This window comes from Lemur catta, chromosome 11 (assembly GCF_020740605.2).
Source record: "Lemur catta isolate mLemCat1 chromosome 11, mLemCat1.pri, whole genome shotgun sequence".
NCBI classification, from domain to species: Eukaryota; Metazoa; Chordata; class Mammalia; order Primates; family Lemuridae; genus Lemur; species Lemur catta.
Genome location: NC_059138.1, coordinates 20,273,399 through 20,294,504, shown reverse-complemented (window position 1 = coordinate 20,294,504; position 21,106 = coordinate 20,273,399). Strand labels below are relative to the sequence as shown.

Here is a 21,106-nt window from a genome sequence, read left to right as displayed (position 1 = left end):
TGGCACACACTGCTGACTGCATAAACATCAATTCTTTGTCTCATTTGGGCCCTACAGCCTCCATTGAATCACTACACCCACACATGCCCTTTATGGGGAGAAGAGGGTGTTCTATTCTTTTTCTACTATATTATCCTAGCTGCCTGATAGCCTCAAAAAGCAGGTACTTTAACACTTCCTGCATCTTATTTTTAAGCTTTCTCAGTGCCAGATGCTATCTATTTAATCAAATATCTGACCTCCATGGGTTAAAGTAGAATGTATGGTATGTTTGATCCTTATACGTATTTATACCTGCAGCCTTCTGCCTGAGTTTTGGAGAAAACCTGAGTTCTGTGACAAGAGAAATTGGTAGTGTAGGTTTTTTAATAACTTTAGAAATAACAGGACTGGAGCCATCTCTGCAGGGTGGAAAGACTTATAGACCAGCCTTGACTAGCTCCCAGGTATGAGTGCCTTATGGATGCCTCTGTGGTCAGTGGTATTGATGACTGTCACTCCTTTGCTGACAAATAAGCTAAAAGAAATTGAGCCTGTGCCAATGTCATGGCCTATAGTTTCAAAGTTTTCAGTAAATCTGCAGTTTCTTGTTACTTCTTCCAGTTGTTTCCAGATATCTTCCTCCTCAAGACAAGTTCTGAATATCTGGGCCCATAATGAGCAGATGTCTGATCTTTACACTCTTCCATTCCACTGGAGTGTGGAAAAGAACATTTATTAAGTCTCTCATGATTTTGTGGTCTCCAGAGCACCAATTTTTCAAATTTCTTCTCTGAAAGTAAAGCCAGATGGAGCTCTAGGCTCAGCAATTGGCTTTAGATGGAGGCCAGAGGGACTTGAGAGCTGTCCTCCGTCTTACTCCTAATTGAGGATCAGTCTCTGCCCTTTGCCCTAGGGATAGGCAGGGAAAGGATCAAAGCCTCGACACTGGCCACTCTTGTCTGCCACCACTGTTGGGATCCTGCTGATTAACCAGGCTTACAAAAGAATATGAAGTTCTGGGCTTGTCAATCCTAGGGATCGGACTGCTTAGAGGAAGTATTGGGAAGAAGAAAGGTAGAATAATGAATTCTTTTCATTAAGAAACCCCAGTGGGCTGTGCTGTGGCAGGTTTACCACACAGAAGCAGGGATGAGCTAGGCGTGGGTTGTGAATTTTAAAGCAGGGTGTAAATTTTTGAGAGTTTAACAAATTATACCCTGAAAAAAATTCCAAAATCAAATAAGTTAGGCCTTGAGCCAGGGACCTTCTTGGAAATTCATATCAATTCAATCTGTAAACCAGTGAATCTGAACTGGAGATTTTGCCCCCCAGGGGACATTTTACAGTATCTGGAGACATTTTTGGTTGTCACAACTAGGGGGAGGGTACTACTGGGATCTAGTGGGCAGAGACCAAGGAATTCTGCTAAACATCCTACAATACACAGGACAGCCCCCTCCCCCCCATAAGTAATTTTTCAGCCACAAATGACAATAGTACAGAGATTGTGAAACCCTGTGTTATACATAAATAAGACATACAAAAATGAGTGAAACTTGGTCTCCCTCTCAAGGAGCCTATATCCAAGTTGCATTAAGAGTGGGAATGGGAGAGGAAAGGGAAGATGGGTGGTTACAGTAAGAGATGTTGGGGCCCAGGGAGAGAAGGGAACCCACAAAGCTCCAAGGAGTGTTCTCAAGCCTGCCTTGTTCTGTCACCTACTAACTAGCAGAGGGAAGAGTGAGAGGGAGATGTGGTAAGAAAGGGACAGAGTTGTCCCTAAGTTATGAGAAGGGAGAGTAATTGCTTTGGATGTATAACGTAAAATGTTAAGATTTTGGATCCAAGCAGAGTTGGGTTGACACGAACATAGCCTCAATGGGTTGAGGAGGGTCAAAAGGGAGGCTTTCTGGAGCAGAAGGAGGTGATAACTAACTAGAATCTTTAACAAAGAAAAAGTCAACCAAGAGAACAGAAGAAAGATTCCTCCAGAGAACAGCATATGCAAGGCACTGAGACAGAATATGATACCTTAGAAATTGTAAGGATTAATCTGTGAGTCCTGGTTCCTCATCAGTAATATTGGATTAGTGAAAATAACCTGTCAGAGGTATGATACCAGGAAAGTGCCTAGTGCAATCCCTGGCACAAAGCACAGTTCAACAATCCCCCGAATACCCGTTCTAAAGCAACCAGGCTATGGGTAACGATTTGGTATTACCCATTCCCCTCAGCTTACTTGTTTGGGGCTTCTATTAACAAGTCAGACTATTTAAATATTTACTGCAAGCTGCTTTTTAGGTAAATTCAAGAGAGGGAAGACCAAACAGCCTCTTAAGCCCCGGGTAACACTGAGCCCTTAGGAAGTATCTCAGAAAAGAGGGAGGAAGGAAGGAAAGGACCGGGGAGCGAGTCAGGGTGAGGACTTGATCCTCATTCAACATTTACTCCCCAGCTCACCCCACGAGGAAGGTGCCTACTACAGCAGAGAAGGGCAGATGACCAGAAGCAGCCGTCGGGGGGGATCAGCAATTTCAGTGAAGTAAAAACGCCCTCATCCCACCCCACAACCCCGTCTCCCAGCCAAGCCCTCACTCCGGGCGAGATGCGTTCCCTTCAGAAATCTGGGCTTCCGGAGAGGATGAGTCCCTCGCTTCCTACGGTTTACTGGTCAGCTGGCGGTGCCATCCCTCCCCTGCGTCTAAGTGGGGTGTGGGACGTGTGCAGGAGCCGGGATTTGGGGGTCCGGGTCCGTGGCAATGGGGAAACCGAGACCGCAGGAGCCGGAGGCGGAGACTAGAGCTCCTGGAAAAGGTCGCTATTGGGGCAGGGGTGAGTGCTGAGAGACCGAGCGAGAGGCAGAGATAACCTGCTTGAGCTCAAGGCCCAGCATTCGGCAGGTGCAGCCGGGAGGCAGTCCAGGAGTTTCGGGGTACCAGCAATGCTGCAGGACTAAAAAGAAAGGTTTTTTTTAAATCCCTTGAACAAGCCCCCACCTCTTCGAGTCCCGCTCCGGCCGGTCGAGCAGCCAATCGCGTCGCGAGGCGGGGCTGCGGCGATCGGTCGGAGCCAATAGCAGCACGGGGGGCGGGCCCGGGCTCCGGGCGCGCGGCGGCGGGGTTGCCCCAGGCAGAGCCGGCTGAGCCCTGAGGGGAGCCGCTGCCGGCTTCATGGAAGACCCGGCAGTGCCCGGGGCCGGGGTCCCGCCCGCCAACGGCAACGGCAACGGCAACGGCGGCAGCAAAGGGAAGCAGGCGGCTGCCAAGGGCCGGGAAGCGTTCCGAAGCCAGCGGCGGGAGTCGGAGGTGAGGACTCCGGGAAATTTCGGTTGGGGCCGGAGACACCCGCGGGCGGGAAGCGGCGGCTGAGGTGATTCGGCCTCGGCTCCGAGACCCAGGCGCGCCCCAGGCCGCTCCCCGGAGCGGGCGCCTGCAGGGTCCGCCGCGACTGGACTTTGGGCTCTGCAGCCCCGACTGTTCTCCGCACGTCACCTGTCGCGGGTCGGGGGCTTTCTAGTCCTCTGGCCTTTCCCCGGGGGCGCGAAGATGGAGCGCGCTATGGAGCGTACCGGATACGTTCCAAATATTTATCTCACTTAATCGCTGCAGCCCCCTGAAGCAGGAATTCAGATCCCACTTTACTGAGGGAGCAGGCGCGGGGAGGTTAAGTGGCTGGCCCGAGGGCCGGGAGGCCGAAGCTCAGCCGCGGGAGACAAGGGTCGGCGAGCCGGGCAGCCGCGCTCTCGCTCCCGGACTGCCTGCCCCGGGCCCTGGGCTGGTCCAGATTGGCCCAGACTTGTGCCCTTCCGCTTCCCTCCCCGTCCTCCTGTAAGTGTTAGGCCGTTTAGGGAGCGCCTTCCGCGGATATCAGCCCCCCCCAACCCCGACGAAGGGTTAAATGAGACAGGATTCAAGCTGGGGCAAGACAGAAGTGGCTATTTGGAGGGAACTGTCCCAGGGGTACGCACACAGATAAGGGTATGCATGTTTCGACCTCTTCGTCCTCTTCTGAAAAAAGAAATCCTAACGAAGAAGACGAAAGGACTGAATTATTATCATTTCCCCACACCCTCATCCAGGCAGTTTCCATTGGCTGGATCTGAGCGGGAATCAGAATAGACCGCAAAATGTCAGATGTGGAAGGATCTGTAAGAGATACTCTGGAATAGCCCTTTCATTTTACAGACCTAAAAGAGAAGAAGTGACTTGCCCGGGATCAGACATCAGGCATAATGAGTGGCCAAGAGCACTAAGCTTTGGAGTCAGTCAGCCCAGATTTTGAATCCCAGCCCTTCCATTTACTATCTGTGTGACTTCTGGCAAATTACTGAACCTCTCTGAGCTACAGTTTCTTCATCTGTAAAATGGGGTTGACACTGCCTACCTCAGAAGGTTGTGATAAAGTCAAAATGAGATAATGGAATATATGTTTAGCACAATGCAGGCACAGTGCATGTAATTGGTCAGTACCTAGTACCTCTTAGTACTGTATTACTGTCATCATCATCATCATCATCATCAAGTGACAGTGCTGGTACTAGAAGCCAAGTCTTTGGCATCCCAGATCAGTTTACCATTTGAATAGCATTTCAGCCTCCAAAGTGATCTCTTGTATGCTTTGCATTTTGATATAGGCAGAGTAGGAATCCATCTATTTTTTTAAAAAAATAGAAGTGGAGGAGATGAAAAGACTGGCCCAAAGTCACCACCTTGCAGAGGCAGAGCTCAGCCCTTCTGCTTTGCTAGATCATAGCCACCACGTGGTCTCCCTCCCTACCTCAATACTAATCTGGTCTTCTAGGGCACCCTGTGCCTTCTTCCCCCGCAGAGACATTGTTCTTGCTCAAACATTTTTTGGGGAATGAGTCGTTCATTAATTCAACAATTATTTATTGCAGCCTTTCTATATGCCAAGCACTGTTTTAGGTGCTAGGGTTATATCTGTGAACAAGATAAGGTCTTTGCCCTTGTGGAGCTATCACTCCAGTAGGGTTGGGGAGACAGACAAATTCTGAGTAAATAAATAATTTCAGAATGAAATGTTCTATGGGGGAAATAAAGCAGTCTCTGCCTCTGTCTTCCTTCTGAAGTTGCAGTCTGTCCTCCACCTATGAAGTCTTCCTTCACAAAAAGGCTCTGATAGCACAGTACTTTTGCCAGTGAGCTCAGTGTCCAGAGACTGGAATCTTTCCACCTGCGCCACAGTTTACCTGCTGATTGTCTGCAGCTGCACTCTTCATGCCTGGGAATGAACAACTGCAGTGATCCTCTCTATCTGGGCTCGTTGCCTGCCAAAAAGCTGGCTTGGAAAGATTAGCTTTCCTCCTGATTCTACTGCAGGAGGAAACTGCTTTTACCTGTCAGTACCTCCCCTATCACCACAGACTCAAGTGCCAGATCTGCTTTTCCTTCCCTCCCTCTTTTTACTTTCCTATGGAAGACAGTCCTTGGAGGAGGTGGGTTTTTTCCTCTCTAGGGCTTCTAGAGAATTCCAAGAAGAAAGAGAATTACTGTTGGCACAAGTCAAGAGAGCCTCCTCGTACATCACTGCATTTATGGGGGCACTGTTGACCTACCTACTCCCAATGGCTTAGCTATGAACATCTCAACCTAAAAAGGAAGCTAGAGAATAATTGTTTGCTTAATAAAAAGATCTTTAACCTAACAAAAGGATTCACCTCAGGCCTCTTTTAGCCAGATCTCTTGGTTATTGATTTTCAAGGTCCTTGACAAAGTTTTAACTGGTCTGTGGTAAAATGTGGAAAATTCAGGTCATTGAAGTGAATTTTTCTAAAATTTAGTTCAATATATTAAATTAAAGGATGTATACAATTTAAAAAAGTGTTTTTCAAACTGTAGGGGGCAACTTGTGAATCGGGACCAGTGTTTTTTAAAGAAATAATAGAAACTGTCATGCATCACATATAGTAAGGGTAAATATTTTGTTAAATTTTTTTCCAGTTTGTGGGTGTGTGTGTGTTGGGACATGATATAAAATGTATAATTTTTCTAAAAAGTTTGAAAAACACTGTTTTTAATGATTTTTCTTTATTCTGAGAGCTGTTCTTCATTTTTTGGGTATAACTGTTCTTTCTTTTTTGAAATATATATATTTTCAAAAAGGCTTTTTTTTGCCCCCCCCAAAAAAGGCTTTTTAAAGTCCCTACTTATCTAAATAAAACATCAACAACCTTATGTCATTCCCCACCCTCCACGTTCTTTTTTCCCTGCTGGTCCCTGTAATCAAAAAGTTTGAAAATTTTTGCTATAGTGGATTTATTTAAACATGATTTGCCTTGCTGGCAGTATAAATTGATATAATGTTTTGGGGAAACAACTCATCATAAGCCATACAAAGAGCCATAAAAATACTCATAAGATTTGATTCATTAATTCCCTTTATAAAAATCTATCCTTAGGAAAGATCCTAAATATAAAAAATTTATAAGTGTATTATAGCTTCAAGCATATAATAAAGAAAAATTAAAAACAACTTAAATGTTCAACAATTGGGAGCTGGTTAAGTAAACCAATAAATAACTGTCCACTTATTCAACCATTTAAAGTGATAGTCATAATATGAGAAGAATATCTTTATAATATAATATTAAAATTGTAAGTAGGGTAACCACCCACATAGTGCTGCCAAGTGCTAGGTGGTGTGCTAAGTGCCTTTCCTGTATTAACTCATTCAGTCCTTACAATGACCCAGTGAAGTAAGTCCTATTATTATCCTCATTTTATAGATGAGAAAACTGAGCATGTCATTTTCCAACAACTCTTTGGATGTCTTACAATTCAATTTAATTCTGACACTAACTACCCAGAGTGAACACAGACCCCACAAGTTAAGAGCTCAGTCTTACAAGGCTGTCCCCACTTTTGATAGACCTCAGCCACAGGTGGAGTCCCGGCCAAACATACTTCCACCTGGCCAACTACAAATTAAGGGGTTATCATGACCCTCTCTTCAGGTTCCATAATTTACTAGAATGACTCATAGAACTCAGGAAAGCATGTACTTATGATTGCAATTTTATTATAAAGGATACAACTCAGGAATAGCCAAATGGAAGAGATGCATAGGACAAAGTATGGGGCTGAGGTGGTGCAGAGCTTCCATACCCTTCTGGGGCACCACCCTCCTAGTACATGTTTGTTCACCAACTCAAAAGCTGCCTGAGTTTAGTTGTTTCTGAGTTTTCATATGGGATTTCATTACTTAGGCATGATTAAACCACTGGCCATTAGACTAAACTCAATCTCTAGTTCTCTTCCCCTCCCTGGAGGTGGGAGTGCTACTGACAGTTAAGCCCTCAAATCAAGACCTTGGTCTTTCCCACCATGAGTCACCTCATTAGCATAAATTCTGATATGGTTGACAGGGTTCTTTATTAATATATAGTAACAGATACTCCTATCACTCAGGAAATTTTAAGGGTTTCAGGAGCTCTGTGCCAGGAACCAGGGGCAAAGACCAATATATTTTTTATGCCACACTGACGCAGGGAGGTTAACTTGCCTAAGATCACACAGTATATGACAGAGCTGAGATTGAGAATTTTAAATATTCATATGTATTAACTTACACTGGAAGGAAATACCCCAAAATACTTAAAGAAGTTAGAAAATGGGATTATATTAAACATATTTTAACAGAATTATAAATTTATACATACAACATTGTAGGAAATCTACCTTTATCTACAACTTGGAGTGGAAATGGTACCTTATATGACCATCCTAAAGTTGTCAAATATTAGAGCTGAAGAGCCTCTTTTTATAGATGAGAAACTATGATTCACAGCATAAGACTCGCCCCATATCATGCAGTTGATGACAGAACTAAGGCTAGAATCCAGTTCTCTTTTGTTTTTGTCTATCTCATTTTTGTAGAGATCAGCTAGATGTTCCTCTGGTCTGTGTTTGTGTCAATTAGATGTGGGCACAGATGGTAGCTTTCGTATCTATTTGGGATCCTGCCCTTTATCCGACTTTCTGATTCTATATAGGAATCCTCAGCCTCTCTCCACAACAAGCCTCAAGTTTTGGCTTGGATGAGGGTACCTCTGGGATGAAAGGCCCACATAGAACTCTCTTAGCTGCCTCCTTGATCTAACATTGGCCTCCAAGAGGGGAAGAAGATGAAATAAGGGTATAATCTTTCCTTGGCAACCCCTTTTCCCACATCACCTCAGTTACCAGAAAAATTTCTCCATTACAGGGCTCTGTGGACTGCCCCACTCTGGAGTTTGAGTATGGAGATGCAGATGGGCACGCAGCAGAGTTGTCAGGTATGAGGTAGTTGGGTCAGTAGTTAGTAGAGGAATGGCCAGGAGGAGAGGGAAGGGGCCTGTGATCTCCCCTGGCAGGTTGTCTGTTCTTAGCAAGTGGCTGTTAAACAAAGACTGTTCTCCACATTCTTTTTTCTCTACACCCTCCAGTGGTAAATACCTCTTTGTTTGCTTTCACATTTCCTTCTGTGGACTCTCCTTGGCTGTGGTATTCATTGTTCTTCCATTCTATTACTCTTTCCTGATCACCCTTCTTTATTCTCTTTTGGTGCACTCTCAAATCAGTTTTCTCTCCATCTTCTCCCTATTCTTTCTCTCTTTCTCTTACTGTCATCCATATCTTTGCCTGGCCCCTTCTTTCTGCCACTCTTTATCTCATTCCGTCTCTCTCTCCTTTGTCTCCTCTACCTCCATCTTTCCCCTTCCCCTAACACCTGCCCTTTATTAAAATCTCAGCAATGTCTGAGGAAAAACTCTATAGACAACTGACCAGCCACGCAAGGCTGGATCTGTCACCTGCATCCATTAGAGTGGAGTTCTGCTTGGATGTTTGTGAGTTGAGCTTAAGTAATTCTATTCTTCTTTCAAGGCTGGGCTGCTTCTCTGTGTCTGGCTTTTTAGCTTAGGGTAAACGTGATCTCTTCACTGTAAGGACCTCCGTGTTACACGTGCTACAAATGCCAGTTATTAATAAACGAGCTTTGGGTGGAGACGGTGTGAAAGTTAAATATTCTGTCACATGGAAGTGTCACTTTGAGACATGCTTTTTCAGAGAAAAGAGACAAACATTTTAAAAGAAGTTCTTGTGAATAAGCACAAGTGAATAAATTTTGTGATGAGTGACAGAAATAGAAAGCTAAGTTTAATAACCAACAAAGAATTAGATCCCAGAATATGAAAATATATATATATTTAGAGAGAGATAAAGAAAGAGAGAGAAAAGGAGATGAACAACCCAATAGAGAAGTAGGCAAAGAATATGAATAGGAATTCATAGAAGAGAAAACCAAGTGGTCGCTAAATGTATGAAAAGATATTGAACTTCATTAGTAAATGGGGAAAAGCAAATTAAAAGAATAACATTATTTCACAATAATCAGATTGCAAAACTTAAAAACCTGGGGTTGGTAAGGGTACAGAGAAATGAATACTTTTATACACTACTAGGCATGGGGGAGCAGAGTATAAAATTGGAAAGCTGTTTGGTCATATCTAAAGTTGAAGATGTATACATATTATGACCCAGCAATTCTATTCCTAGATTTATGCTCAAAAGAAACTTATACTTGGGCACAAGAAAATGTACAAAGATGTTTATTACAGGCTTGTTTATCATTGTGAAAAACTGAAAACAACTTAAATGCCCATAAGTAAGGGAATGGATAGCATATTAGTCCAGTAGGCTACTGTATAACCACTAAAATAATCCATATCAATGTGCTTCAGCATCAATAGATGTTAAAAACAAAGTTGGGGAAAGGAAGCAGTGACCAAGGAATTTATACTGCTTTGATAAAAATTTTTAAAACAAAACAATATCATATATTGTTTACAGGCACGTACATATGTAGTAAAAGTATAAAAACAGGCATGTGAAGGAAACTATACCAATTTCATAGGGGATAGCTCTAGAGAGGGGAATAAAATAGACTGTGGAACAGTCTGAAGCAGATATGACAAATGCTAACATTTTTTTAATCTGGTTGAAGACACACAAGTGTCTTAAATGTACTATTCCATACTTACCTGTACATGAAAATTCATAATCTAAAATTTAAAAATAAAAAGAACAAAACTAAAGTTCAGTACCTAAGAGCCTTGTTCACTTTTCTGACTGGGCTTGTGGTGCCTTACTCTTAAAAGTATCCACATTCTCCACTAATAACTGAAGAATTTAAGATTCAGAGATGGGATTTGTTTCTGGTCATTCCCAGATTCTGGAACTCAGGACTCAAAAGCCCTGGCTCCCAGACAAGGTGTTTCTCAACCAATAGACATCTGGCTGGAACATGTGAATTTCTCTTGCTTTGAGAATTATCTGTGACCTAGTTAAATTTCCAGTAAGGGGCTCAGGTGTGGAAAAGAGATTTTTGAGGAAATCTTTTCTGTCACCTATTAACTTTTCTATTTCAATTCTTCATCTTCTGTAATATGAGGGTACAGATAAAATGTTCTAGGGGGGTGTAGGAAAGGACATTTTTATTCCTCATAAGCTTTCTGCATTTTGTATTGAGAGGCTGCGGTCAGCAAAGTTAGCTTTTCCTGGGCACAGGCAGCCCTTTGGCAACCATATCTGTTCTCTACATGGTTTTATGCAGCCTCTGCCATGGGCAGGAACCTAAACTTATACACCCTTTGAGTAAACTCAGCAAGGAGAGAATGAACTGGCTCCAACCCTGAAGAGCCATCTAGCACTTACTTTTCAGCCCTTGCCCTGGCTTCCTGAACAGCACAAGGATCTTGCCTCTAAATTTCAGGAGTTGTGTTTCTCTCCTCTCCCCCAGAGATAGGACAGTCCCAGTCTAGACTGACAAAGCAGAAGGAGTTGCAGCCCTGAGAAACAGGAGTTGATGACATTAACCTCTCTGTGCTCCAGCCCTCCTCTTGGCTCTCACTGAATGTTGAAGGCTGCCTTCTCTGCTGCAGTAGCCAGCTGGCAGGAGGAGGACAGGTTTGATGGTTTAATCACCCAGGGACACAAGTGGCTATTTTTAACTGCTCTGAAAGGGAGGAAGCTGGCTTTGGATTGAATTGGACACAGGAATGTGTTGGAAGCTTCAGCTCTTTCATGCCACCCTCTCCACCCCAATCCCCTTCTCTAAGGATCTCCTGAATGTGACTGTTATGTCTTTCCTGCTGCAGAATTGTATAGCTACACTGAGAACCTGGAATTCACCAATAACAGGAGGTGCTTTGAAGAAGATTTCAGGACTCAAGGTGATCCCAGATCTTTACTCATAGATTCCTTCTTTTTCCCTCCCTTGATATCCCAGCCTGACCTAGCTAGTAAAGGGCTAAAACAAAGTATTATCCTTTATCCCCTCTATAACCATATACCCTTCTCTTCTTGCATATGGGATACAGGGTTCTCTGTATCTCAAGTGGAGAGGTCATGGGAAGCAAGAGAAGCCTGAGCTGGGTTCCTTTCCCTGGTGTAAAGGGGCAGGAGAGCAGAGGGATGGTGAGGTGTGGCTGGGCTGGTGCCCTGCTGACTAATAGAACCCTTGACCTTAATGTTCAACCCCTGCCTCCAACTCTGCCCCACTCTCAGTAGTAATTTTATGTGCCCACACCATGACATTCTCAGACCTTCATCTCCTTACTTGTTCTGTGGCAATTCAATTTTCAATTCAGCAAATGTATAGTGAGTATCTTCTGTGTCAGAGATGCAGGAGGCAGAGGTGAGAAGTAGCTTCTACAAAGAGGTTATAGTCTGAGAGCAGAGGGGAGATGTGTGCATCATGAAACTAGCTGAGGCCAAGAGGAAAATACTAAGTATCACAGAAAAGTAAAAAAGTGTCTTGGGAGCAAGACACTGGCTGGAGCATTAGTGGGAAAGAGGTTATTTTGTATTGGGCCTATAAGGATGACTAGGAGTTGGATATGCAGAGAGACAGGACAATGTAGGCTGTATGTGGAAGACAAAGGGGATGCTGGAGATAAGACTACAGAGTGGGTCCAAGGCAGAACATTTTTGGTCCTTTACTTTCCCATCTCTTGTTCTTTCTCAGTTAACTAAGGAAAGCTTTTGGAGGGAAGAATTTGTTGGGGGCTGAAATTAGAAGCAGATATGCTATCAGGAGCCTTTCCAGGAAGGATGGCAGTGGCTGACACTGGATGTGTATGGCCTTCTATCCCCAGTGCAGGGCAGGGAATGGCTAGAGTTGGAGGAAGATGCTCAAAAGACCTATGTAATGGGACTCCTGGACCGGCTGGAGGTGGTCAGTAGGGAGCGGCGGCTGAAGGTGGCCCGGGCTGTTCTCTATTTGGCCCAAGGTGAGTGACCACCCCTGCTAGCTTGCAAGGGTTGGAGGCTAGAGAGGGAAGTGGCATTATCAGGACTGGGTTGAGGCAGGCTATGTGGGGAAGGCAAAGTCCCTTGTCTCTCAGGGACAGAACTTATCAGGTGCTAGGAGTAACCTGTGCTTATGAGGAAGATGAGGAGATCCAGAGTGCTATTCTGGATCCCTTGGGATCTGCCTTTATCTTACCAGGCATGGCAGGATTTTTTATAGTGTTCTTTTTACCTCTAACCTGAGCTGTAATCATATTTGAAGACTAGTAAGAAGGTCATGTGGCCAGAGCTGACCATTTACCACCAGCTGAGGATGGAGACTTCTTTCATCAGCTATGGCCTGGCTCCTGAGCTGGGGAGAAATAGAGGAGTGTTACAGACTTATACATGGACCCTCTGTGTTGTTTCTTGTTGGCATTTTGAAGGTTCAAGCCAACGTAGCAGCAGGAGTGGATGCTGTAACTAATTTGGACATGATCACAACTAAATGAGATTAATTGGGGAAAGCTTCCCAGAAGAAACCTGTTAGCCAGGTGTAAAAAGGGAAATGAGATAACTTAGCTGGCATAGTGAAAATAAGCCCTGAGATCATAAATATGAGGATGGTTGGCAGAACCATCTAGTTGAGAGCTAAAAAAAATTGTAAAAGAAAAAAAATAAATAAATGGAGAGGAAAGAGGGTGGACGTTGAGTGAAGGTAAGACTCTAGGAAATAAGGCAGTACCCACCCATACTTGCTGGGTCTGGTGCTCTGGCCAACTTCCAACTGCCAATACCTTTTTTTTGCCCCCAAGGGTTGCAGCCTACACAGGGAAGCCAGGAAATTAGTGTGCTCCCCTAGTTTAGCACCCCTAATCCAGTGACTGGCAGGAGTTAGTGGATGGATAGCCCAACTATCTCACCTCTCTTGCATGGGATAACTCTGAGATTTATGTTTTATACTGTTTCAGAGCTTCGCCTAACATTGAACTCTTTTGGCTGCCTTTTCTTCCCTATCTCATTTTCCTACTTCTCTACTGGTGATTCCTGGGATTAATTCCCAAATAAACTACTTGCCCTTGGATCCTTACTTATTTCAAGATCTGCTCCTGGGGGATCGACACTTAAGGCAGACCATTGTTGAGTACATTGGACTTAACCCTGGAGACTGCCTCTCCTGTCCCCTGACTCATTCCAGGAAGTTATTAGGGGCTGCCATACATCTGTCAGCCTAATTATTGGGCAGGGTATTACAGAAAAGTCTTAAGATCATGGGGCAGGGTGGAAAGAACTGAGATATCGCTCCCCCTCAACCCCTATGGTAACTGTCTGGTCCTTTAGGCACTTTTGGGGAATGTGATTCAGAGGTTGATGTGCTACACTGGTCCAGGTACAACTGCTTCTTGCTGTATCAGATGGGGACCTTCTCTGCCTTCCTGGAGCTACTCCACATGGAAATCGAGTGAGAAACCTTAGGGGAGAGTTGGCCTAGATAACCCCCTTCCTTGAAAGGGCCTCATGTTCTGTGCTAGTTTCCTCACTATAGAGACCCCGGTGGGGAGCTGGGTCTACTCACACCTCAGCCCAAAGCTTGTTAGACAGTTCCCCTCCATCTGGCCATGTTCCCTGATCTGTTCTCCCTCCCTGAAGTTGGGCTCACCAGCAGTTTCTGCCCCACTTACAGCCTGAATCCTGGGCTTCAGGGGCCTGTCCTGGGTGGGTTCCCTTATTGTTCAAGCACATTCTAAGCTCATTCTAAGCCTAACTCTGGAATTCATGAGGGAAACTGTTCTACCTAAGAGCATGACACAAGAAGAATAGGACAAAATCCTGTCATAGTGCCTAATTCTTTCCCTCATGGGTTATAGCTCTAGAGATGGGCTGATCTGCTAACTCTGCTATGGTGACACCTCGTTCTGTCTCCTGCCCATCACCCAGGAGTTTTAGATAGAGTGAAATCTGCTTATTATTCATCAGGTATTGCTTAGCATCTCTTTTTTATCCAGCACAGTACTAAGTATTCTGGAGACTGGAGGAGGAGTGGATACTACAGACCCTGCCCTTGCCTGTCTTCACCACAGATTAGGGTTTGCTGTGGGCTCCTTTATCTTAGACAAGTTTTGTTAGTGGCTACATAGCCAGGGAATGGCAGATACTCATGTTTATGTGCAGATAAGTAAGAGCACAGAGAAGAAAGAGGCCTTATGGGTTCCTATTCTTTCCCTCTCCCCACTCTGCCCCACCCTGGCAGCAACAGCCAGGCCTGTAGCAGTGCCCTTCGGAAACCAGCTGTCTCCATCGCTGATAGCACAGAGCTCCGGTGAGTGGGGCTGAATATGGGCTTGGAACAGGGGTATTATTAGGACTGGGTTACCCTTTTCCCATATCCCAGACGACTCAGAACACTAGGAAGTTGCTCTAGCTAATCTAACTGGCTTGGGTTCCCACAGAGACCATCCCTGAGGTCTCTGACTATGGACTGATAACTGCCTTGGGAACCTCTTGTGACCCTTCTGTAACCCCAGAGTGCTGCTGAGTGTCATGTACCTAATGGTGGAAAACATCCGCCTGGAGCGAGAGACAGACCCCTGTGGGTGGAGGACAGCCCGGGAGACCTTCCGCACTGAATTGAGTAAGAAACGGCACTTGAGGAAGGTAGGGATGGGGTGCTGATGGTGGAGGGGAAACAGAGCATCTGCCTAGGAGAGGCAAACTGTCCTTTTTCTTTCTTTTTTTTTAATTAACATTCTTTTAGGACAAGATACTGCATGGCAGGCCCGAGGGCTGGGCTTGATTGCTCCCCTTAGCTGTGAGCTAGGACCAGCCATGTCACTCTTCTGTCCCTGGGTTTCCTTGGTTGTAAATGGGGATAGCCACCTCTCTCCCATTCCATCAGGAATCTCACATGAAAAAATGAGTTAAATCACCTTGAAAACTCAGATCTGTTCAAACAAGCCGGTGTCATCTGACAGGGATAGGATATGAAGGCCATGGGATTTTAAAAATATATTATTGATGTGGGAAAGTGAAATGCATTGGGTCCTTCAGCCAGAAAGCAACATCTTCATTACTGTTACTTCTAAGCCATTTTACCTCCATGCCCTCCCTTTCTGCTCTTGAGGGGCTTCCCTCTGGGGCTTTCTAAGCCTCCTTCTCAGGACCAAGTACTCTCGAATTCTTCAGGGGAGGTGAGTGCCTTCCTCAGGGTGCCCAGAATCAGGGTTACAGGGGCAGGGTTTTAGGTGCCTCATCCTCACTTTCTCACTCACCTCTCTCCACATCCCCAGGCTTCTCCATGCATAATGAGGAGCCTTTTGCCCTACTGCTCTTCTCCATGGTTACTAAGTTCTGCAGTGGCCTGGCTCCCCACTTCCCTATAAAGAAGGTCCTGCTCCTGCTCTGGAAGGTGGTCATGGTGAGTGGCTGATCCTCCCCACTCCCATCTTATCAGAGCAGCAATGCCCTGTGCCACCTCAGTTTCTTCTAGTCTGATCCAGGAGGCTGGAGCTAGGCAGCAGAATGGGGTAGCCATTAGCCAACAGCTAATGGGGAGGGGCAACAAGTCTGTCCTAGAGGCATCCGGTGTTCTGTGCCAGACCAGATTTCCCCTTTCTACTGAATGGATGGGAGATACTACTCCATGAGTTGGGGTGTCAATGGCACCTTTCTGCTGATACAGCCAATGTTTCAGAGAAAGAACACTGGCTGAAAGTTGGGAGATCTGGGCTCTGCTGATAGTGAGGAACTTTGGGCAACTGTCTGTGCCTCAGTTTCTCTAGCTGTAAAATGCTGGGGTTAGTGTCTGCCCCCCTTCCAGATAAATAGAGGATTTGCGTTTTTAAAAAAATGAAGTCCTTATAATTATATGGTTGCAGCTTTGATACTAATTATTCAATCTGATCCTTCATCTCTGGCTCCCATCCCATAGAGCTGACTGAACAACATACCCTCCAGGCAGGCCTCATAGGGGGAACTGCCTCTTGACTGCAGAGGCAATTGAGTGACTCTGGGGTTTATAGCATCTGGATGTGCTCCTTAAAAAGGGTGATAGTTTCCTATTTTTTCAGTTCAGGCCCTCAGGAGTCCCTTTTCTAACTTCTGGTGATGTTTCTCAGTCTGGGTCAGCAAATAAAGCTTTATCCAGACCCCTGAGTTCCTCAGACTGGGGATGGCAATGACATTTACCCCTTCCTTATTAAGGAGAAGATCTGAGGGGACTAGAGGTTATGGCTCTTTCTTTCATCCATGTTTCCCTCACTTTACTCTCTCTGACTTTCCTTCTTTCGTCTCCCTTCTCTGCTCCTTTCCTGTTTCCCCCTTAGTTTACCCTTGGTGGATTTGAGCATCTGCAGGCTCTCAAAATACAGAAGCGGGCAGAATTGGGCCTGCCTCCACTGGCTGAGGACAGTATCCAGGTGGTGAAGAGCATGCGTGCTGCCTCCCCACCCTCTTACACTCTCGACCTGGGGGAGTCTCAGCTGGCGCCACCACCCTCCAAGCTGCGAGGCCGCCGTGGTTCTCGAAGGGTATGTACTAGACAGTGGTGTGGTGTGACACTGACTAGCCAAAAATCAAGATCTTAAGCTATTCTGGGTAAGAAAGGGCAGTAAATGATGTGGCTCATCCTGCCCCAAGTTGACCCTGTGAACAACCTGAAACCTTAGAGTCTATACTGTGGCCCCTCCCCTAGCCCCGTCAGACCCTGAGCTGTCCTGATGTAATGCTGTGATATAACACCATATAGCCAGGTCTTGCTACCTTGGCATAGACATCAGTGCCTGGACTTCCTTAGCATTCTAAACAATGGTCTGACAACAGGTATAATCCTGGAGACAGGGGTATCAGGAGCCAGGGCATCTGAACGGGACTCCCAGCAAACCTATGTGCTTGAGGTGAGGCACTTTACCTTTTTTGTGGCAGCAAGAAGGTTAACTCTGAGCTAGCCATACTCTTGTCTGGCCCTGGAACCAAAGGCTTACATTTGAGACAGACGGTTAGGGTTCTAGGTATATAGTCATGTGTTGCTTAACAACAGGGATACATTCTGAGATATGTGTCATTATGTGATTTCATCACTCTGTGAACATCATAGAGTGTACTTATATAAACCAAGGTGGTAGAGCCTACTGCACACCTAGACATATAGCCTATTGCTCCTAGGCTGCAAACCTGTACAGCAGGTTACTGTACTGTATGCAACTGTGACCCAATGGTATTTGTGTATCTAAACCTACATAGGGTACAGTATTAAAATCTTAGGGGTCTACCATCGTATATGCAGTCCATTGTTGATGGAAGCATCATTATGCAGCACGTGACTGTTGTCTGCAGTCCTGAAAAGGTCAGAATTACAAGTTACGCTGAGACCTTACCACACTCCCACAAACTCACCTGCCTGACCTACTTTAGTTCATCAACAGGGCCTGACAGTTGTGCTCAGTAATCCAGTCTACATTATCTGCAATGTGATTTTTTTTAACCTTTATTTTTTGTTTTATAAAGTAATGCTTACTCATTGTAGAAAATTTGGACCAAATATAAAAATGTGATGAAGGGAGAAGAGAAAAATCACCCACAATCTTAACAACCAGAAGCAGTCACTGTTAACTTTTTGGCCTATTTCTGTCCAATCTTTTTTTCTTTCTGTGACAAGATTTAAAATTCCAAACTTGCTTCCCTCTGCCTGGCAGCAAGCTTCTGTCCTCCTCTTCCTCAGTCAGCCAGCTGGTGTATGCTCACAGAAGGCAAACTAATTGAATGTTCACCTAAGCAGAGCATAATTAGGAAGGAAAGTGCTGGCAAAAAAAAGGCATCAGTGCTTTCTGAAAGCTAAGTGACTATGACTTTGGGATTATCTATGCTCTGTTCCCTGGCCATTGGCATGGTTGCCTGAGAACTTCTTGTCCTGATATTGGGCCCGATGGGGGCAGTAGGATTGAGGTGGGGAATGGGATGTTCTCACAAGGGCTGGGTTCTGACTTCACGTTCCCTGAAGTCTGGAAGCCTGTGGGTAGGGGTGGCCTCAGACAAGGATGCGCAGGGTGAGATCTCTGCACATCTCCCCTCCTTGCTTCCTCCCTCCAGCAACTCCTCACTAAGCAGGACAGCCTGGACATCTATAATGAAAGGGATCTCTTCAAAACTGAGGAGCCAGCCACAGAGGAGGAAGAGGAATCTGCTGGTGATGGAGAACGAACCTTGGATGGAGAGTTAGACCTGCTAGAGCAGGACCCTCTGGTGCCACCTCCACCCTCACAGGCACCCCTCTCTGCTGAGCGGGTGGCCTTTCCCAAGGGCCTGCCTTGGGCCCCAAAGGTCAGGTAGGTTTAATAGCAGCAGCAACCCTGCACTTTGGGGTTTCAATCACTGAAGGCCCAGGGTAGACTAGTCTATATATTCAAGGCTCATTAAGCTGGTCTGGCAGTCAGAACTCCTGGGTTTGAAATTCCCTCTGTTGACTGCTATCTTCCCCAACTGCTCCAGTCTTCCTATTGGAGGGTAGGAGCCCAGAAAAGTTCTCTCTCTCAAGATTTGCTTTTCTTTCCTTCTCTGGGATTGGTCTGTCCACTATCCTCTCAGGCAGAAGGACATTGAGCACTTCTTGGAGATGAGCAGGAACAAGTTCATCGGATTCACCTTGGGGCAGTAAGTGACTAAGTGGTCAGAACTGGCTATAGAGTGGTTCCTGGGGGGCCAGAGGAGCAGGTGGCTTGGAATGAGGGATGTTGCCTGGTAGTCATGACACAACCTAGAGCCACCAGGGTGTGGGCAACTCTCAGTGACTACTTTGGCTGCTTTCCATGGATTTTTTTCCTTGGGTTTCTTCCACTTTCCTCAAAGAACTTTTGTGTTTTTAACCAGGTGCAGGATCTTAAACAACAAGTTATTTTCCTCTTGGGCCTTAATTTCCTCATGAGAGTTTTGGATTAGATGGTCCCTAGGGGCCCTTCCTGCTCTAATGCAAGATTCTCCTAAAATTCTGTGAAGAAGAGACATGGTCAGAACAGATCCAGTCTTCCCCACCCTCATGAACCCTTCCCACTGGCCTCTCCAAAATAGAGAAGGCTTTATTACTGGGCTTTGACTGTCAAAAGTATTGTTGAGCTATATACCCTTTTAAGTAGGAACATACCACTCCCACACCAAGAGAGTCCCCAAGAGACTATACAGATCTCTTAATTTTCAGGAATACTTCTCTGTGCCATTGTTCTTTTTGTGTCCTGAAGCAATAATGGGAGACCCGGGAGCTTACAGAGGAAGGTCCAGGGTGCTGAGGGTAGATGTTGAAAGTGGCATGGTCCATGTGACTCCAAAAAGTATTAGTAGTTCCCTGTACTTTTGAAGCTTACAATCTGATGTGTCTGGCTTTTCACAGGGACACAGATACCTTGGTTGGATTACCCAGGCCCATCCACGAGAGTGTGAAGACCCTAAAGCAGGTGACCAGAGTGGGCTCTCAGTCTTCAGGGGTAGGGAGCCATCAAGGCAAGTCAGATTACCAGGGTCCTGAATACTGAGTGGGGCTCTTATACCAAGTGCTTTCTGGACCTTATGCATTTCCCCTGCAGGCTTCTTGGCCAAATAGGAAAAATCAAGTCTCTCCTTACTTACCCAGTTTCCTACATTCAGATAGATGACAAAGTTCTCCTTTCTTCCTCTCATTCCTTTTCCCTCTTCCCATCTTTCTCTCTCTCTCCCCACTCCTTGCTTCCTTTCCATTCATTTCTCTTTGCCCATAGGTCCACTAACTTCCAAAGGCCCAGGATTGGGTAGGAGTCTGCTCTACATCCATTGTGTTTGTGAGCACAAAGAGTATGGAGTCATCACTCCATGCATTCATGCACACACAACAAAACTCTCAGGGCAGTGGCCTGGGGCAGGGCCTGGTCTTGGTTTCCCCTTGCACTTTGTTTGAAGGCAAATGCTTAAGTATTTGCTGCTTTTCAACAAATACGGAAACATAGAATAAACAGAAACACTATGTGTAAAGCACTTTGACCAGTGCTGACAATGTAGAGGTGACTAAGACTCCTACCTTCAAAGAGTTCATGTCTGTTTAGGGTGACAGAACCATAAACAGAGCATTTCCTTGTCTTTGGGGAAGTTAAATAAGAGCCTGGTACACATGTGATTGAGGCTCTCAGCCCTTGGTGATGTCTTTTTTATCTTCACTAGCACAAGTATATCTCCATCGCAGATGTGCAGATCAAGAATGAAGAGGAGCTGGAGAAGTGCCCCATGTCTTTGGTGAGTCAAGAGGGTCCTGAACAGGAGGAGGGCAAAAGGAAGTCTGTCTACAGTGCTATCACATGTATTCATTCAGCTTATTGGGCTGTTACTGTGTCCCAAGCAAGACAAGGTCCCTGCTTTCATGGCATAAAAAACCAAAAAAGTAAAGAAGACTATCAGAGAATGGTAGATAACAACAAAGAAAATTTAAATAGGGTGACATAATAGAAGCATCAGTAGACTACTTGAGATTGGGCAGTCAAGGTAGGTTGACTCTGAGAAAGTTGACATTTAAGCCAAGATCTGAGGTACATGGAGCCAGCCATAGGAATATCAGGGGAAAGAGTGTTCCAAGTGGAGAGAACAGCCTTAACAAGGGGACAGCATGCCACCCCTCAGTCCCAGAGTGTTGGAGGTAGTAAAAGAAGACCAGTATGGCCAGCATACAGGGGTGAGGGCTAGGGTCCTAGAGATAGAGTCAGAGAGGTGGCCCAGGGCCACTTTACAGAGGGCCTGTAAGCAAAGTTGGAGAGCTTAAAGTTGGTTCACAGTACAGAGGGAAGCCTTTGGAGATTTTAAGCAGGAGAGTGACATCTGATTTATGTTTT

The 21,106-nt window shown here is 45.4% G+C and overlaps 1 protein-coding gene across 3 annotated transcripts in view; it reads left to right on the top strand.

Moving 5' to 3' along the window:
* Positions 1-3,077: 3,077 nt before the first annotated feature.
* The window catches only part of STRIP2 (striatin interacting protein 2), a 44,227-nt gene continuing 26,198 nt past the window's right edge, over positions 3,078-21,106 (top strand). Inside the window, exons 1-13 of one of the 3 annotated variants that reach the window (XM_045565511.1) lie at positions 3,078-3,287; positions 8,206-8,275; positions 11,138-11,212; positions 12,137-12,271; positions 13,611-13,731; positions 14,521-14,589; positions 14,795-14,901; positions 15,557-15,684; positions 16,592-16,795; positions 18,354-18,589; positions 18,849-18,914; positions 19,645-19,708; positions 20,445-20,516. In XM_045565511.1, coding sequence (XP_045421467.1) covers positions 3,153-3,287; positions 8,206-8,275; positions 11,138-11,212; positions 12,137-12,271; positions 13,611-13,731; positions 14,521-14,589; positions 14,795-14,901; positions 15,557-15,684; positions 16,592-16,795; positions 18,354-18,589; positions 18,849-18,914; positions 19,645-19,708; positions 20,445-20,516 — 1,482 coding nt within the window. In that variant the 5' untranslated portion in view covers positions 3,078-3,152. The remainder of the gene's footprint in view (positions 3,288-8,205; positions 8,276-11,137; positions 11,213-12,136; positions 12,272-13,610; positions 13,732-14,520; positions 14,590-14,794; positions 14,902-15,556; positions 15,685-16,591; positions 16,796-18,353; positions 18,590-18,848; positions 18,915-19,644; positions 19,709-20,444; positions 20,517-21,106) is intronic. The other 2 variants (XM_045565512.1, XM_045565513.1) reach the window with 2 other exon arrangements.